The sequence below is a fragment of the Ammospiza nelsoni genome, chromosome 14 (genome assembly GCF_027579445.1).
Source record: "Ammospiza nelsoni isolate bAmmNel1 chromosome 14, bAmmNel1.pri, whole genome shotgun sequence".
NCBI classification, from domain to species: Eukaryota; Metazoa; Chordata; class Aves; order Passeriformes; family Passerellidae; genus Ammospiza; species Ammospiza nelsoni.
The window spans coordinates 13,585,348-13,605,809 of NC_080646.1; the positions used below are offsets into that span (position 1 = coordinate 13,585,348).

Consider the following 20,462-nt stretch of genomic DNA (forward strand, 5'->3'; position numbering starts at 1 on the left):
ATTGAACTAGTCTTTTCTTACATCCCAATTCATTTGTATGTGATGTTGTATAGGAGATAGGAACTGGTTTCATAATAGAATGGCAGTCGTTCACCTATTAATAGAGTCATTGCTTCTGTCTTCTGAAAATTGTGTTTTTAAACTCTGAGATAGCAAATAAAATTACTAGCAAGGCAGTATTGTTTGCAATTTAAATAATTACTTTGGTAGAAAACCTGAAATTAGGACTTACATCACTCTCTATTTCAAAAAAAAGCTTCTTTATTTTTTTAAGTGACTACAAGTACGTAACAAAGAGCCACACAAACAGGGAAATTGCCTTCCCAGCTGCCATTGAGCTATCTAACCTCTTTTCATAAGCTGAAGAGTAAACAGACTGTTTTGTCATAACATTTGAGGGCTTCAGCAGCCTTAGAGGAGATTAAAAGCGGGCAGTTGTAGCTGTCGGGGCCCCCAGCTGTCAGCTCCTGGCCTGGATCAGATGTCGGGATCTCAGTCGGTCACAGCAGGAGCACAGGCTGATTTCATTTACCCACTGTGCCAATCTGAGGTTTTCCAGGGCTGAGGTGTGCACTGAGCCAGCAGAGGTTTCAGATGTTCTCATTTGTGGCATGGTGACATCTGTCAGAGGAGTGGGGCAGACAGATGGGAGAGGAGCAGCTTCAGCCTTCTTTTCCTCCCCTGTTGCTGTAACCCTGCCAGAGCCTGAGCTGTGACTGTGCAATGTGTGTGCAGGAGAGTGACTGTAACTGTAATTAATCAATTAACATAGTTTCAGGATTTCCTCAGAAAGGCTGTGTGTGATGAAAGCCAGTAGTGCTTTTTTTTAAATTTAAAAATGCTTACAAAATCACAAAACCACTTTGTGTATTGTAAAACAACTATTTGGTATTATGTAGTTCATGTGAGTATTACACAATGCAGCTTGACATCATATAAAATAGAAATTCTATGTAAAATCTTCAAATATCTGAATAGTAAGGTCATCTGTCTTTTCTTGTTGGGGTCATGGGAATTTATAAATGTAATCTTTTTTTTTTTGCAGTTCCAGAAAGATAAAATGTGTTACTTAAAAAATTGTTTGTTTAGCTCTTTTATTTCTAAATGTTTTATCCTTTTGTACAGTAAAATTGAGAGTTATGTTAGTACAATACACGTGAACAAGACAAATCCACATATTTCTTTATGGTTTTAAAGACAAATGAAACGCATTAATTTAAGGTAGATTATTAACCTAAATATTGATTCCCCTATATAGTAGAGGAGTTGGTGTTCTGTGGTTATTTTTGAGGAGATGGGGGTTGTTTGGGGTTTTTTTCTGGTTATTTAGTATTTTTAGCAACTTTCCAACAAGTTTGAAAGCACTGCTTTTGCAGTCACCCCCAAACAGACATATTGTAATTGTATTGCAGTGTATTGCTCATTTGTTCCCTGTACTGATTGATAGAAATCCTTTTTATTTTTTGTCTTTTAGGTTTATTTTTATTGACTCCTTTTTATATTTTTTTAGTTGTTGCCATTGTTGAAAAATCCAGATAAACTTTACTCTTGTTGTAGATCTGCTAATACAGCTTGAAGGTGTAGTGTGCAGTTCCATACACTCATTAGTTTGTATTGGTGGCATTTCTAATCTGGCTGGGATTGTTGAGTGGGGAGTTTTTGTAAAGATGTTCACACACTCCTCCACTACAGATGAGTGCTACCAACTGTGTGTAAATCAGGGGTTTCTCTCAAAGGCTCACATGTGAATGTGCCATATGAGACTTCAATTTATAAGCCTGCTGCTGAGGAGGAGCTGGAGTTGGTTTTTAGAGAGGAAGAGGTTTTTGAGGGGAGCTTTCCTGCTAGGAGGATGAATTGGGTAGAAATTAATGTACTGTGAACATTGAACCAAACTTTTTCATTTGCTGTCAGGAAAAAATGAGAGCTCTACTCTTGCCTAGAGTATCTGTGGGAGGTGCTTCATGCTGAGATAGACAGGAGAGTGAAACTGGCTGCAGAGGGTTGTTTTTCCATGAGACATCCTGTTGTTTTGGTTTCCTCTTGCTGATACCATCGCTCAGTGATTTTGGGTTTGTCAGGCCGCAGTGATGACTCAACTCCCCAGCTCAGTTCAAAAGTTTATTCCCTCCAGGTTTTGTGTCAGACTCACAGTCCTGTGTTCCATTCTTCTATAGACACTCATACTGTCACTGCACTGCCTCTGCCTTTAGACAGTTGGCACATAATCTGCAACAGACTAGAGTAACTCTGCCTGCAAACCCAGCTGTTAGAGAAAGAAAGAATGGCATTTAACATTAAAAACACAGGTAGGATCGAATTTATTGTTTTCTACATTGTAACAATTTTGGCACATATAGGCTGGAGTTAGCATTCCTGTTGGATCTGAAAAAGGCACTGTCAGCCTTGGAAATACGAGCAGTGTTTTTCCATTTTTGTTGCTCAGCAAGTATCTTGTTTTAAAATAGCAACTGGAGGTTTTTTTGAACAAGCTTGCATTTGGGAGATTGTAGGAAAGGTTGTTCTTAGGGATGACAATGAAATAATAAATGAAAAAGTTTCTTTTAAGATGTCATTAGAAACAAATGTTGAAACCCAAGAATGTAAAAACCACAACTCAAAGGAATGAGGATGTTGACCTTCCTTGCAGTGCTTTAGTTACCTGAAACTCATAAAACCTTAAACTGCCTGGTTGTGTTTTGCTCTCCTGGGCTTATGTTTAAATGTTAATATGGCTGGTACTAAATGCTGGCTTTAAAATCATCACTGGTATGTGAAAGGTACAGTCTTCTTACATCCTGATTAATTTGTATGTGATATTGTAAAGACTTCAAGATAGGAGATAGGAACTGGTTTCATAATCGAATGACAGTCATTCACCTATTTAAACTTTACCAAAGTCATTGCTTCTGTTTTCTGAAAATTGTATTTTAAAACTCTGAGATGGCAAATAATTTCCACTTCTGGGTAGTGGAAATACCCAGAAGTCATACTTTGACTTAGAAAATTGTACTGGAGTTGTTTATATTTAAAGTAATTTGATTCCAAAGCAATGAGCACAAGCTCTGTGAAGGTAACATTCGTAAAATGACATGCCATTGATCAGAATGTGTCAGTCTGACATTTGTCTTTGTACCACAGTGTATTCACTTTGGGCTTGACAGAGCTTGGATATTGATTTCCCTGCATTATTGCCATTAGTCTTCATCGTCGCATTGAATGGTAAAATAAAGTAATTAATGAAATAATCTAGCTTGCTTAAAACAATGAGAATTTTGTAATTTTTCTCCTGTTCAGATATACTCCTCTGATAGACATGGAGCCATATTTTGCTGGTTTTAAGCACATGCAGCAGGATTATGAAGTCACTCTTGAACTTGCAACTGAAGAGACTCAGAAAACTAAAAATGCACTAAATTCTAGGACAGGATCTTATGGTGTCAGCATTAGAGTCCAAGGAATTGATGGACATCCTTACATAGTACTGAACAATACAGAAGGATGTTTGCCAGAAAATCCTCCTCCTCCTGGAAAAGAACAGCAGGTCATTGCTCAGACTGTACACAAGCCAGCTGTGGACTCCAATACTGCTTTTAAGTTGGACGACAAAACCAGTGAACATACAAAGTTTGCTGGAACACAGCACGTGCAACTCTCTATGCCTAAAAAACTGCAGATAACCAATGTCCATGAAAAGAATAGTGGAATGCCAGATTTTAAAGATGAAACTATAAAATCCTCTAATTTGTTGAATTTTCAAAGACATCCTGAACTTTTGCAGCCATATGATCCTGAAAAAAATAACTTGAACGTGGATAATTACCAGTCTTCTCTATGCAGTAAATCTAAGTCTTTTGCAGATGAAAAAACTGAAGCAAAGCCTTGGATTTCCTCATCTAAAGTAGTGTCCCTACAGAAAACAAATACGTACCTTGCTGAGTCAACCAAAGCAAATTCAAAAAAAATACATCTGAACAGGTCAGTAGAAGATCCAAATAAGCAGCTGCAGGATTGTCCCAGCAGCACAATCAGCTCCAGTGAGGTGTGTGTTTCAGAGACATTTTCACCTGCAGGAGGGTCCTCCTGTGTTAGTCCCACTGCTTATCCCGAGACAAAGAAGCCCAGACCAGATGTTCTTCCCTTCCGCAGGCAGGATTCCTCTGGGCCGCTACTGAATGACTCCCGAAGATCCTCGTCCTCATCAGCCACTCCCACCTCTGCCAACTCCTTGTACAGATTTTTGCTGGATGACCAAGAGTACGCCATCTACGCGGACAACGTTAACCGCCACGAAAACAGGAGATACATCCCATTCTTGCCGGGAACTGGTCGTGATATTGACACTGGTTCACTTCCAGGAGTAGATCAGCTAATTGAAAAGTTTGATAAGAAAGTTGATGCTCACAGAAGAGGCAGGTCAGGAAAAAGGAACAGAATTCATCCAGATGACCGTAAAAGATCAAGAAGCGTTGATAGTGCCTTGTCATTAGGAGTTGATGTAAATTCAGCTTATTTAGGTGAATTCAGTAAGAGCTTGGGTAAGTCAACTGAGCACTTGCTGAGACCGTCTAAACTTTGCCTTCACAAGCAGTTATCCAGAGATCAAAAGTCACCTTCCAAAGAGACAAAGATTTCTGCTCGAACTGTTGGAAAACTGCAAATGCCCAATAAAGACACCCAGAGCAGCAGTTTCAGCTCTTTGCAACACCATAAACAGAATGGAACAGATACAGAGAGCTTGATGGGTAGATCAGCTACACTCCCAGGACAGAGTAAGAGGGAGGAAGTTAAAACAGTAACTTCTACTTTGTTGTTGCCAAACCGAGTTGGAATTACACCTGAATCAGGAGCCAAGAAGATTTCTGTAAAAACATGTTCATCCGTCCCTAATATACAGGTAATTTTGAATTCATTCTTTAAGCCATCCTTTGCACTTTGCACATGAAAGCTGCCCTGTTGTTAATTGTGTATTTTTCTGGTCTTCATTAGAAAAAACTCCCATCATACAATACTTCCAAATGGGATTGTTCTGGAGAAATGTAAATATAATTTTTTGTTGTTGTTGTAAGTATAGAAAACCTGATTTGTAAAACAACTGATTTTCGTATGATTAAAGGAACATGGTGAGGCCAAACAGATATCAAGATTCTTAAGCATACATGCACAAAAGTAGAATGTGAAAAGATGTATGCAAAATCAAGTTGTTTTTTCTTTTGGTGTGGAGTGTGGTTTCTTGTTGCAGTAAGGCAAAACTCCAGTGGATCTTTCAGAACTTCAGGTCCATAGCACATAAAAGTTTTCATTAATAGGATAAAATGGGGAATTCCAATTATACTGTTTGTATTTACAACTCTCACAGGATATTTATCTTTTGACATTTTATCTTTATCTTTTAGGCAACTCCTGATCTCCTAAAGGGCCAGCAAGATCTTGCACAGCAGACAAATGAAGAGACTGCTAAGCAGATTCTTTACAATTACCTTAAGGAAGGGTCAGTATACATATGTAACTTTTGGATAAGAAACTGCATTTTCTCAATATTTGTCTTCTATTACATTTGAAATGTGAAACAGTAAAGTGAAAGCTATAATTAAATCAAACTTCTCTTTCACAATTATGTATCTCAGCTGTGTCCTCTAAGGCATTATCTGATCTCAAAATACCCAGGCTATCAGGACTTACATAAGGTGTTGTACAGGATATGATTAAATGCACTTGAAACTTGTGAATCAGAATATGGTTTGTATTTTAAATACATCTGGAATTAAACTTTGAATAATGTAGAGGTTGTTAGAGAATTCAAATAGGGCCTCATGGAACTTTAAACCTTTGGGTTTTTAAACAACAGCAATGAAGTGTTATTTCCTAAGGTTTGGCAGAAGCCCTCTGTGCTTTTAATACTTTGTGCACCTGTAACTCTTGGTATTTTCTACTGATAACTTATTGAAATGTAAAGGAAGGTTAAATTAATTCAAAATACACAATGCATTTAAATTTCTTTTAATTCCTGATATAGCAGGTTCTGGGACCTGTTCAAGTGTTATTTTATGTTGCAGTAGTCAGGACTTCTAAAACCTAGAACTACTTCTTATTTCAATATGTCTGAGTAATAGACATGCTGAATATCTGTCTTTGCACAGTCACAATCTTACAAAAGAGATTTGCACTTCAAGAGTTCGGTACTCTTTTTTTGTTTGGTTGGCTTTTTAGAAAACATTTGGAATACAAATTTTTAACTCCTCTCTTTGAAGATTTAGCAAATCATAGTTAAGATAATTTCTGATTTGGTTGTAGTATTTTGTGGTTTTTGTGGAGATTTTTTTTAGATTGGACAGTCTGAATTTGGTTTGATGTTAACAACATGGTAACTTTGATCATATCATTGCTTATTTGTACTGTCTGTTTTAGAAGTCCTGATAATGACGATGCCACAAAGAGGAAAGTGAACTTGGTTTTTGAGAAAATTCAGACTTTAAAGTCAAGAGCTGCTGGAAAGACACAGGTAAAGAATTTTTAATTTGCTTTGGCCTGTTTCAAAGTGGTGCAATATTCAGACAGGGCCTTAAGAATCTGAATCCCCTTAGTGACTTTTACTAGGCTGGTCATGTGGTCCCTCAGGAACAGAGCTTAATTTTGATGGGATGAGAAGGATTAAATGCTTATTGTCTGTTATTTTATCCTTGGGTATAATTAGTAAAAATGAACATTTTTTTCTCCATATTCTTGGTAATCTAGATATACATGTGCTTTTTCAGAAGATTTTAAGTGTAGTGCTCACAGCACAGTTAACCTTTTGAAGAAATCTCTTAGTATTTGAGAAGGAGTTTGGAGCAATGAAGAAAAATGTTAGGCACACTCACATAAAATTTCTTGGGTAAAGATAAACTTTATTTGCAGAGATAAATGTTAATCTTTTGATTGCAGTGAGACAGACATAGCATGAGAGACTCATGTAGCTTTTGTTATTAATGACAGCATTATTTATTTGCAAAATACATCCTAGAAAATTACCTAAAAGATGTATTTGGAAACCTGTCTTAACATATAAGCATGCTTTCCTTTGATGTCCATTTTTCATAATTAGTGATATCTCAGTAAAATTGGCCCAAAGTACACATTATTTGAGTCATATGTTGCCTAATTTGAATTTTTCTTTACGTTTGTATATTTTCTGTTTTGTTGTCAACATGCCTTGAGCAATTTCCAAGAAGTTTTATGAAAACCAAATCATGGTTCCTTTGAAAATCTTAGCTTGGCCTGACCCATGTGAAAAATCCCTGGTGAGCTCAGGCAGTTGATGCCACGCTTTGTTAGTCTTGCTTGTAGCTTTGCTTTAGATTACAAAAAAGGAACTGTTCCCAAAGAACATTTTGGCTTTGTGGGAATTAATGTCTCTATTTAATTGTAGGTTTCGGATTCTTCAGCTGAAGTAAAAGTATTGGTGGAACAAAAAGCAGAACTTGAAAGGAAAGTGGAAGAGTTGGAGAAAAAACTGGAACTGGAAATTAGGGTACAGCACTTTATTGTTATAAAGCTTCTGAATATTTTAAATACGCTTTTTAAAATAAGTGACAACTGATTGTCCAGCTGATTCCCTTTTGCTTCATATTCTTCTTAATCCAGATATACCAGTGTTTTTTCAGAAGACTTTATTTAAGGGGTGATCGGTCATAGCATTGTTACCCTTTGTAACAAATCTGTTCTTAGTATTTGAGAAGGAGTTTGGAGCAGAGAATAAAAGTGTTAAGCACATGCACAATGCACTTCTTAGGTATCTGCTGAGGTAAATGTTAATCTGTTGATTGCGGTGAGACAGACACAGACTGAGAGACAAACTGTATTAATCATGTAGCTGCTGTCTATTATTTTGCCTAACTTTTGGTGTACAAAATTCAGAATCAGCAAAATTCCAAAGAAGAGAGAGATGCTACACGAGCAAGTCTGAAAGATCTTCAGTTGCAGCTTGATCAAAGTCTATGTGAAAAGGAAGCCTTAAAAAAGCAGCTGGAAGAAAATGAGAAGGAACTCAGGCAAAACCTGGAAGAGTGAGTTAATTCTAGCAAAGTTATCATTGAAATTTTACCTTTTCATAAACCTTTTAGATTAAAAGTACCTGTGTCTCTAGAATATGTTGATGGAACCAGACAAGTGACATTTGTTCCTGTAGAAAATGTTTATACCATTTAAAAGAGTCGTGTCTTTAGAATATCTGGAAGGAAGAGAAAGATTATAAATTCAGCAATCTTCCTCTCAGTGCAAGTTGCTTTTAATATTTCATGGTCAAAATATATAGTTGAAGTCTTTGAAGTGTGGAAACAGTTCAATAACTAGAGTACCAGGTCTGAAATAAAATACAACTCCCCACTTAAATACCTAGTTAGAAGATTTCTCAGTTTTACCCCTCTGACATTTATTTTTTCTCCCTCATTTTATCCCATTCTCTTCTGGGTAAGATGGGAAAGTGTGTATTTTTAGTACTTGAATGAACAAACTAGTACTTCCACAAATTAAAAAACTCCTCTCTGATTTTTACTGATGAGGCTTTTTCAAGTGAAGATGGAGCAGGAAAAACACCAGACTGAGATCAGAGATCTTCAAGACCAGCTCTCTGAGATGCATGATGAACTGGATAGTGCCAAACACACTGATGAAGGGGAGAAAGAGATTCTGATTGAGGTAAGTTAGGAACTATCAGAAGGGGGATCAGAAAAATTGCATGAAAAGAGACTTAAGATTCTGAAATACATGCCTTTGCTTTTCCTCTGCTATTAATCCAAAACAATGTAGCATTATTAGGGGCCATAAGAAAGCATGTTAGGATAGCAACATTACCCTAAAAGGAATACAGAGTGTAAATACCATTGTTTTATGGAGCAGGAGATCAGATGTCTTAATGGTTGACTGGTGAGTTATCCACTATTACCAGATAATAATCTCAGTTTTAGCAATTAGGAGCTGGGGTAAGAGCAGGGAAGATCAGTTTAAAAAAGATCTATATATTATCAAAGCAAGATGAGATTCAGCTAAAAAAATTTAAATAACTCAACAAAGCAGTCTCTAAATTATTTACTTGCTATTGCTGGGACCAGGGGGAGAAGGGATGAGCCTGGAGAGGAGCAGAAGAGTTACAGAGTTTCTGTCACCTTGGGATGAAAGAGGAATTGGCTGTAGCCCTGGTTATACTAATGTACTGATGATGAAATAGAGAACACAGCTTATTAAATTTGTTGATAAGGATGTGTAAGAGTATCAGTGCAGAAATATTAAAGATATTTGCAGGCAAGATCTGCTGAGTAGAATAACTACCTTGTTTTGTATGGGTGAGATTTGATTACTCTTAAATGAGTGTCATAAATCTCAGGCACTCTAATTGAAAGTTGAACACAAGTAGGGGAATATCACAAATGATGATGATAGTACTGAAAAAACATTACCTTTGAAGAAGGACTTCAGTCTGAATGGAGGGAAGAGTCAAAAATACATCTTACAGAATGTTGCTGTAAAGGTGATAGTAATCAATTTTTCTATGTTGTGTGGAGATGGAGTAAGGAATTAGAAACTAAGCTTCAGAGATTTAAAGAAAATGTTAAAAAGTTTCAGTTAATACTGATAATTAAACAGAGGAAGATGCTGCCTGGGATGATGGTAGGATCCCTTCCACTGTAGGCTTTTAATGGCAGAGTGGGTGATGTGTGTCAGGAGTGGTTTAGATGTCCTGAACCTCCTTCAGTGCAGGGGAAGCCTGCATTCTCTTTGAAAGTACAATTATTCACAGCTGGAGAAATACCAAATCAGAGAATTCTTGAAGTGCTACATTTCTGATTGTTTCTGTTATTCTGTGTTTTTGTATGCATCTTTAGTCTTCAGATTCACTGACTCTCCAGTTCCTTCCCAGAGATTTGAAGTGGGGAAATGACTTCCAGGGTTGCCCTGGTGGGAGGAGGAAGGGTGTGAAGACATGGGCTTGATTGGGAAGCACTTGTTTTGTCTTCACTTGAAGAAGCAACTTTATTTATTCTTTCCAGCAGAAAAGAAAGCAAAGAATTATCACTGAGTTTGTTTCTCTCGCAGCTGGGGGAAAATGCTTTATCTTTGGTCTTATCTGTCTCATTGCTAGTGAAAGCACAACGTAGGAGTGACTCCTGCATTATTTGCAGATGGCATAAAACATACACCATTAAAATATTTTGATAGTTTTGTAGCATCAAATGTGTTGACCTATTATATAAAATATCAGCTATGTGTTATACTTCTAATAATATTAGAGTTGAGCAAATTTTTAGCTTACTGTGAAAGCTGTAAGTAATATGTTAGTCATATGGAACAAAGTTGTCCTTGGGGAGCTGAAGTGCTTTCTGTGAGACCTAAACAGAACATCCACAGGGGCTGTTTGACACACAGCTGTGTTTAATTTTGGGCTTTAGGAGCTGATGCAAATGAAGCAGGATCTGCAAGAAGTATTGATAGCAAAAGATCAACAAGAAGAGATTTTGAGAAAGAGAGAGAGGGAGCTCACAGCTTTGAAGGGAGCACTTAAAGAAGAGGTATCCAGCCATGACACAGAGATGGACAAACTTAAAGAGCAACATGATAAAGAATTGCTGGATCTACGGCAGAGCCTGGAGAAAGCGACAGAGGTACGTCAGTGCTAGCAATTACCTCTACAGGGGAAGGTTCTACCTCAATCAGATGCTGTAAACCAGATGCTTTCAGATACTTTTATTTTCTTAGCAAAGTAGGCAAAGATTTATTTAGGCCAGGAAGTTCTTGGCTGCTGATACTAAGTTTTATTTCATACACATCTCATGTTTTGATTGTTTGTCCCAGCTGAAGTTGTGGTCCTTTCTTCAAGCACTTATTTACTGAATTTGTTTAATTGCAGACTTTGAGGGAGAATAGATGGGAGTATAGTGCAGAGAACCATTTGCTCGGGTTAAAGAGAGTCACCAAAACCTTGAGGGTGCCCTTGAAGAGCTCCAGTGTGCTTTACCAGTCATACTGTTGAGAGAATTTCTAGCAGTTCTCTGCAGCTCTTTGCAGCCCACTGTTCCTACATTCAGCTTCTTGTGTCATATCCTGTTCCCTGGCTGCGTTGTTCCCCCTTGCCCATTCAAATTCTCAATTATCAGTACAGGGTTTTGTGTTTTATTTTGTGTCCTTTTCATTTATTGAACTTATGCTTATTTACTGAATAGTCAAAGGAATGTGAGCACAAGAAAACAGCAGGGATTTGGGTGTTTCAAATGAGACAGGAAGAAAACAGAACTGAAGGAATTGCCTCTTCCAGCATCTGCAGGAAGTCTTTGTGAGAGGGAGAATAGCAACAGTTTCAGATGTGCATATTTATTATTGTTTTCCAAAAGATGGCCTTTGTGAAATTTTCTTTTTAGAGACAGCAGGTAGGAACATATTGAAAGATTTTTTTGGTATGAGGACAATTCTCTTAAAGTTTTGAGCATTCTTTTTACAGTGACAGCTTTTTGTGTCTTTTCTGTATTCCCTCATTTTATTTCTCAAATGTTTGAGAATATTTCTGCAGGTGAACCGGGCTTCACCAGTATGTCAGAACTGTAGGCCCAGTTTTATGCCTCGAGATAGCCATGCTAATTTATGTCTGTTACCTACACTGGTCTTAGGTGGGTTGCAGTTATCCTGCTGGTTGTAACACAGAGCTGAGGGGAAATTAAGCTTGAAGCTGGAAAGAAGTTTCTAAGCTTTATATGCTCTATGAGCAAAGTAGCTCATGTGGAAGATGCTGGATAGGTATTGTATGATCGAATTCTGACAGAAGATTTTATCTTAAAGGTTTGTTTTAAATGTGCAATCTTCTTCAGAGGTTAGGAAATTTTATAAATGCTAGTTTGTTTATGCAGCCTAGGACTTGTATTTGAGGTTGTTCAGCTTTGCTTAAATGTGTTGTTTCTCTTTGTTTTACATCATCATGAAGATATTTGACTTGTCTGAGCTGCATGAACTGAATTAGTTTTTTTCCTTGAGAGAAAAGTAGAACATTTAAATTATCATTTTTTATTAGACAGTAATCGTAGTGACAGCTCAACCTCAATGAACCATCTTTTCAAAGTTAGTGCATGGTAATTTACTGTATTTCAATTATGGAGCTGTAATTACGACTGACAAGAAATGAAAGAGGAGTCTGTTTGGCATAACAATAACACAGTCTGGGAAATGGCTCTATGACTGGGTTGCTGTGGCTTAGAGATATTTATAAATAGCATTTATTTACTTGCATGACATAGTCTATCTAATGGTAAATTTAATAAGATGTACAAAAGTGAAATTTACTTGTATAATGTTGGTCTAAGTACCAGTTCTCTTCCCATTTGAGTTGAATGTTTTGCTTTTATTTGAAGTAAAAATTTTAACATGTTTAATTGGAAGGAGGTGTTTTCTTTCATTTTTGAGTTTTTTTTTTAAATTTTGCTGGTGTTTGTGCTCAATGATTTCTTGAAGCACAGCATTATCTGTATATTTATCTTTATGCCTGCTGGCTGAGATTTGTTGTCGAGTTTGATGTATCAATTATCAGGAGAATATAACCATTCTCTGCAGGAAGTTTCCTGTCTGATCTGCTGTGATCTTATATATATTGTTCATTATTTGGTCACTAATTAATCTGAAATATCCAGGAGACATAAACAATTGAAGCTACTTGGCCTGTTAATTTTTGTTTTAATAGATTACTGCAAGCTGGAAAAATTCTTCCCTGATGGCAGAACACAAGAAACCTACATCAAAGATTAGTGGGAAGAGTCATTCTGTTGTATTTTATCAGCAAAACAGGAGTGTAAATGCTGTAATAGTGGTTTATCATACAAAAAATGTGGATATGGATGTTTGATAGATCAGGTTGGATCAGGACTTCTATGTACAAGAGTGTTTGTGCTTATGTTGCTTCTAAATCATCCAGATTGGTGCAATGAATAAAGGTGTTCTGTGATGTGTAGGCTGTTAAGGAAGTTTCAGCTTGGGGAAAGGAAGTAGTTTTTATGCCAGTGTTAAATCAACCGAATTTTCATCTGCTGGAGGTGTCAGATAGGTTGGCAAGTAATGTGCAGTGCATTTAGTCTGTGTGACTGCCACATAGATCTGTTTGCAAATAATGTTAGGGACATACTCGAGGTTATCTGATAGAAGAACAGAGCAGAGTTGTTTGTCATCATGATTCTGTTCTCGTGCTCACTCACATGGTGCTAGTTTGGTTTTTTTTGTTGGGTTTTTATTGTTGTAGTTTTCTAGTTTCTTTTTTTTAATAGAGAATTTGAAATAAAGTCACAAATATTTAAGATATTATTTTTCTTTGCTACAGTTTACCTTTTTAAACTTACTTTTGTGTTATGTCTTCTGCTTGTGGTGGTCTTGAAATGGCTGTCACTATTCTTGACTTCATTGATTGTTTATTGAGACAGACAGACTATTTCCATTTAACAGCAGGAAAAGTTTTGTTCTTCCGTAACATACCTCTGTGGGATAATAATTACCTTTAATTTAATAATAAATTGAAAAATTAATGTCTTTCTGATTAAGAATAGATGTCTCCATAACTGCAAGAGCTAGAACAGAGATTAATATGAATTCTACTCCAGTTTTAATGTCATAGAAAAATTTCTGGTTTTTTATCTGACTCTACAACACAACAGGCCAGGATTGTGCTATTTTAACCATGAGTGCTCTGTTACTGTAGATGAAGTGCCACTGTTTCAGTAAAATTAGGAAATAGCTTTTGGAATGTAATGCTGCAGGTAAAAGGTTCTAGCACATTGCAGCTAATGCTGTTCTAATTCCACTGAAATTGTATCAGCTCAGGAGGGCAGTTGCAAACTGCACAGCACTTCAAATTTGCATCTGTATTTAGAGAAGCTAGCTGAACAAATGATGTTGTTCAGAAAAAGCTGTAATCATCACGTTAGGAAGAGGCTTATCTAAACTTTACCTTGACTGATTTATTTGGCATGTCATATCTCTGACCTTGTTCTCAGAGTGATAATACAGACACTCAGAGTTCAGAGCTGATGATTTATCAAGGTATTTAAGAATGCAGTGAAGCTGGTGATCACGTTACCATTAACACATGTGTGTGTTACATATGATTATGTTATAATTAAAGAGAAGAAGGAATTTTACCAGAGCAAATGTAGGAACAGCAAAAGACAGTGGTTGCCTTCTGCACATGTTATGAACTAAAATGGTCCTCCTTTAAGATAAGAAAAAATATAAATCTCTGGTATTATACATGAGAAAAAGCTTTGGGTTTGGGTTTTTTTCATCTTGTTAATTTAGCTGAATCTAACACAAACTGTAAAGAACTTTGAAATGAAAAGTAACTATTGAATCTTTTTCTGTTTAACCTGATAATATGACGTGTCTTCCTCAAAACTAATAAAAATCTCCCATGTAGAGCAGAAACTTAAAAACTGGCTTAAGCATTCCAAATGAGATATACTCTGTATGCCTTTTTTTATAGAAATGGTTTGGAATTAGTTGAAATATAAAATGAAACATAACTAAATTAGTATGTTCTGAGAACCTGTTTTGGAATAATACTGTACAGTGAACAGTGGTTAGCTGAGTTACTCAAGGAAAAATGAAGGTATAAGTGTGGAGCATTGCAAAACCACTTTGGTGCTTTAAGTGATTTAATGTATGTAACTGTAATATTATATATAAGTTTAAAAAAAAACCCAATGCCTTGTTTCAAGCTGAGGTGAAATCTTGGGGCTATAATGAATCATGCTAAAAGCCCATGGTCTTGATAGCAGTGCAAGAAACAAATGATATAATAAGAATGACTTGGGCATGGAAACATCATTATGTGCTCTTATCCATACATCCATAACTCATCTGAATCTGCATCCTGAGTGCTGTGTCTGAGGCTGGTATGTTCACCTCAAGCAAGATACACAACAATTGAAAAAGATTTAGAGAAGGTAATCTAGGATTTGAAATGCCACTGGTGGATATTTTATTTCCTCTGCCTGCCTGAGGCAGCTTTTTTCATGTTGAAATAACACTTTTTTGTTTCAGTTCTAGAAGCTGGTTGGTAACAGGTCTAAACTGTGTACAGAGTCAAATGGTGCAATGAGTGACCCAAGTCAATGTTTCATCTTTCATGACCTAACTTCTCTCCCTCTTTCATTTTCTGCCCTCTTTTACCAGCCCTCTAAAAGCCTGGTAAGATTCTGATTGATTTTCAGTGTGCTACAAACACAGATTGGGTGGGGGAAAGAGAGGGAGGGTACACAGATGTGTGATGGTGGAAGGAAAGCTGCAGACACTCCTTAAACAGGTAGTGTTATTGGAAATGCCTATTTTAGAACTGTATAGGAAAAGTTTGGAAGACAGATTTGCTTTGTTTCCCCCAATGTGTCTGTTCTGTGTGTGGAAAGGAAGTTGGTAATAGCATCATGCATGTTTTCAGGACCCATTTAATGAAGTACCAAACAAATTATGGAATACTAGTGTTGTCAACAATAATATAAAATGTGCCTCTAAAGCACTCTGAATACCTAAGTTGATGACTGTGTATTTAAGTTCCACCTCCTCCAGTCCTTCATTTCCTTGCAGTTTACTCCTCCATTTATTTGGTGGATCCCTGTGTGGGTTTGGGTGCAGGCAGTACCATGAAACTACAGCTAGTGGGTTTTATACTGTATGTAGAGTCAAGAAAGCCTCTCAACAAAATTGTCCTGCAGAGTTCTGTTTGAGTTGGATTGGACCACATTATAGGATATTAAAAAAAGAATCCTGTGTATCTGAAATAGTCACTTAACTATTGTGGCCCTTTGTCTGCTAGGACTACTTCAGTAAGTCTGGTTGGGAAGGGGGGTTGTTTGTGTGATTTTCCATTTTCTTTGTTTCTGAAGCTTTGCAAGAGCTTGTATAGCCAGTTCCTTCTTTAATGCCATCAGCAGAATCTCTAATCTGTGTTAGCAGAAGGCAGTTTATGTGTTCAGGTGATTTTTCTTGTGACAGTGTAAGTTTGTGTGTGTATGTATGGGAAGTATTTGACTCTGTCAAACAGAGGGAACACTGTGAGCACAGAGTTAGTTAATATTTGACTCCAGTCTATCCAACAACTTCTGACCTTCAAAAGACTGTTAGTATAAGCCAGTCTGAGTATGTCATGATACATAGCCAGGGGGATAACATGACATTGATGCAGGTACTGGTTAAGAGGGTAATACCTTCCTGGCCCTGGGTTTTATAACTTATATAAACGTTAGGTCATGCCTAAGTTGGAAATTTTTGTTTCATGTGCTCTGTGTAAAAGAGGGCTACATTCTCAGCCTTCAAATGTAGGTATTTAAATCTTTCATTATATCTCATAAATGAAAACCTAAATAGTTTTGGAAGTAATATTTAAGACATGGTACCATTTCAAGCAGTGAAAATGACCTTTTAAGAAAACAAACCTTTTCTCTAAGCTGTCACCAGTGAATTTAAGAAGTTATAGAGTGGCTCTAGCTGAAATGAAATGAGAGACCAGTCTGATTTGCTTGTTAATTTGTGCACTTGCTTACTGAATAATCTCTTGAAGTACGGCAGAGAATTTAAGCTGCTTGCAGTGTACCTTGTGAAGAGAGGGGGAAAAGTCACTGACCCTTTTCATAGGTAATAGTTAACTTCCAAAGGCATAGCCATGTGTTAAAGTTGGCTAGGCCTCAGTTTGAGATTATGGGAAGAATTATTATAATCCCTGTCAGGTAGAAAAAGAGTAAGTGCAGCCATTGAGACTTCTTTTCAGAAGTTTTGTTGGTTTTGTTGTTACCTTTTTTTGGGGAGTAGGTAGGATGGCTTGGGTGGGTTAGTAGCCTAACACTCCATTTGTAAGGAATTTTGTCACTCCTTTTGTAGAGATACGAGATTTAATTGTTCATGCTATCCTGTGGTTACTCTGTTATTCATCCTAAGGCTTCTAGTCCCTGCTTTAAGAAATAGTGTCTAGGGTTAGAAGAATTGCCTAAAGGTAAACAGTGGGTAAAAATGCCAGAACTACAAGCAGAGGTACAAGCAGAAATAAAAACCTGTTATTTGCATTCATGAACTTTGAAAACTAGGTGACTGTAGCTGCATAATACTGATTTCAGAAGCTCCCTTTACAGAAGAGCTAATAATGATTACAGGTGAAGAGTTGTCCCTATGTGGAGACTCACTGTGTTTGTATTTTGTCCCTTTGTGTCAGTCTTTGGGTGCAGAATGGTTTGGGGTTTTTTTCTTTCTTTGGAAATCTCCTGCATGTTACCTAAGGAAATCAGTGTCTAGTTTTATTTAAACTATTTTGATTTGTAAAAAAAGAAGAGGAAAAGACAATAGATATTTGATATCTCCATCACTGCTACCCGCACTGGATCATCTGAGGGAGCTGGGTAGATATGAATCACTGAAGCCACATGAAACTTCTTACATGTAGTTTAAGAAGTTAAACTAGTCCAGCATCAGCCTAAAAAGGTGGCCCATGAGTCTTCTGAGCTGATTTCACCAGCCAGTACCATTTCCCTTTTTCAGAAGGTTTTGCAAGATTATCCTGTCATTTACTTAGATTGCACTATTATGAATATGAAAAAAAAATATTTGAAAATCTGTTATGTCCATTGAAAAGCTCCAGTTTGTGCCCCAGCTCATTTTGAATGGAGATTTATTCTTCAAGTATGGCTGTTAAAGAACAAACAGGTAATTGTTTGAAACAATTTCCACAGAATAACAGAATCAATTAGGTTGGAAAAGGCCTCTGAGATTGAATCCACCCTATGGCTGAACACCACAATGTCAGCTGGACCATGGCACCAAGTGCCACATCCAGTCTCTCCTTAAACACCTTCACGGACAGTGACTCCACTCCTTGGGCAGCCTGTTCCAGTGTCTAATCACGGGGGCTGAGAAGAAATTCTTTCTGAAGTCAAGCCTAAACCTGCTCCAGCCCCTCAATGCCTTTCCTGGATTGGGGAGCCCAGAACTGGACATGCAATACCTGATATTCAGTTGAACTGGATTCTGAAGAGAAATATAAAGGTTTTTAGAAGAATCTGCTGACTTTTGCCTGATCAACATTGGATGTAGCCAAAATGTAATGATTCTAATACATGGCAAATGAGATACTTAAAAACCACACACTTTAGGTCTTCCTTTATTTTGTAAAAGGACTCTAAGGATCCCATAGTGTGTAGTCACTGCCAAAGGGGAGTTTCACCAGCTAAAACATTGAAGCCAGCCAAAACTATTTTTTAATGATCAGTTACACAACCTCTCTCATGTCTTTGCCAATGTTGAGGGTGTGGTAAAAAAAAAAAGGTGTGGAGCCACAGAATATTTTCTGCATTCCTATTCAAAAGTATTTTTCTGTATTCAGATTGAAACTGAACATTTCATTTGCCTCTCAAGGACCTTGATGGGTGTTCTGTCCAGTTTCTTTGGGTTTACACAATAATGAGTGGTGGGAAAGATTTTGATGCCTTTTATACTATCTGTTCACTGCTTGCAACAAAGTTCAGAGTAGAATACTGTATAAATATGTTTGCTTTACTGAGGTTTCTGCAACAAAGGAGTTGGAACAATATTTATTGTTTTATTTTAACTTGTAAGTTAAAATGACTAAATTTAATATGTTTAAAAATACTTCTGGACACATATATAACTACATACAAGGACACAAACCCAAGCTTTATTAGATTAATTTCTTGTTGGGCAAAATGCCTGAAAGGAGCAGGATGAAAGGTGAGGGAAATGTATTTTACTGCTGATGTTCCCTAATGTTCCATCGGCCTAGAGCTGAAAACCAAATGCCACATGCATATAAACTCCAGCAGATGTGACTCTGTGGCTCAGATAAGCAGATCTGTGCTGGGTAAAACTATAGATCAGGTGTACATGCCAAATGAAACAACACACACACATATATATGTATGTAAATATATGTATATACATATGTATGTAAATATATGTGTCCTCACTTTCTTCTCATCTGCTAGGAAGTAAATGGAACTTGTACATACTATGAAAAACATCTTCTGGAGAAAGAATTATAGACATTTTTTTCACAGATTTTTTTAATTCATTTTCTCAACATTCCTTTTCCTGCCATCAATAAGTAATGTTATTCTCTGTATTAAATACAGGAACATGAGAGATAGAGAGATTGGTGTTGAGAGGATCCTTTAATTGTGCACGTCCAAACTATAGTTACCTAGAGTAACATTGTTTGTCCTCATAAATTCCCTCATATATTCAGGGTACAATTGTTGCTCACTTTAGTTGCAACTGTGCACTCAAATCAGTGGAGACCAAACCCCAGTGTCTCAAACACCAGGGAAGTTAAGGAGCATGTGGTTATTGATGCTCTGGAAAAATTTGGCTGAGTGATTTGCCTCAGGAGGTCTTTGGCAGAGACAACAACAGACTCCAGATTCTCTAGGGTTAGTTTTGGGTACCTTAGCTGTGAAACTGTCCTGTCTTTTTATTGCTTCACTCATTTCTGCTGTAAACTCTGAACTTCTTAAGCTAATTGACTAATCCTTTAAGCTTCAATATTAAAATGTATGAGAACTATTAAAAAGTCAGTAGTATTGAACACTATGGATTATATTCTGCAATGTATGATTTATTTTTGTGGTCAGAAACAGATTTTTTCAGTGAATCTTTCTTTTAGGATTTGATAACTTGTTTTATTTGGTTTGTGTCCACTGCTGGACTAGTAAGTAAAGTTACTGCATGTGTACTGTGTCACAATGACAACATCAGAATGCAGAAGCTTATCTTCAGTCAGTCACAGAGGACTTTGTATTGTGGGAACTTCTGTACAACTGTGTTTTCATTCTTCTAGATGAGCTTCTTTTTCTTTATTCTTAGCTTTTTCCAGAAATTCACAACCCATTTCCATCTCCTTTTCCCTAATCTCTGTAGCTTAATGTTGCTGATAAGGTTTAGATATTCTTAATCAGGCGTTTAAACATTATGAAATTTGAGAAAGTATAATAAAATATTCAGTGGATTCAAAGGTAATGAATAAGAAGGTGATATGAGTGTGGTTAAGAAGTCTTGGAATGATGTGGTTATTAAGAGAAAGGTATTGTTCCTTCAGAGATTGAGGAGATGAATATCTGAACGTAAAACACTACAAATGTAGGCACTAGAAGGCACTGAATGCCCTGGAAGACAGAGCAATGACAGGCAGATTGAAAGGAAAGACAAAACAAATGCAAGTAAATAAGCATAATAAGCAAAATGCTATAGGGTATTTACATGTATAAATATAATTCTGTAATACAATGCTGTAAATAGCAACAGTAACAAGTTGGTTTACTAAAATATGCTGCCACAACTAGTAAGTGGGACTAAAAAGAAATAAACATTTTCTATATCATAGGGAAGAAACTGCAAAATTTCAATTCACATATGTTAATTTTAAGATCCAAAAGAGCCCACTTCAATTTTTGATGAAATTGCTCCCC

At 36.8% G+C, this 20,462-nt stretch overlaps 1 protein-coding gene across 3 annotated transcripts in view; it reads left to right on the forward strand.

Moving 5' to 3' along the window:
• CGNL1 (cingulin like 1) overlaps nt 1-20,462 on the forward strand; it is a 54,775-nt gene that overhangs the window by 11,372 nt on the left and 22,941 nt on the right. For all 3 annotated transcript variants that reach the window (XM_059482037.1, XM_059482038.1, XM_059482036.1), the window contains exons 2-8: nt 3,298-4,897; nt 5,397-5,491; nt 6,409-6,502; nt 7,409-7,510; nt 7,897-8,045; nt 8,541-8,676; nt 10,425-10,637. In XM_059482037.1, the coding sequence (XP_059338020.1) occupies nt 3,317-4,897; nt 5,397-5,491; nt 6,409-6,502; nt 7,409-7,510; nt 7,897-8,045; nt 8,541-8,676; nt 10,425-10,637 (2,370 nt within the window). In that variant the 5' untranslated portion in view covers nt 3,298-3,316. The remainder of the gene's footprint in view (nt 1-3,297; nt 4,898-5,396; nt 5,492-6,408; nt 6,503-7,408; nt 7,511-7,896; nt 8,046-8,540; nt 8,677-10,424; nt 10,638-20,462) is intronic.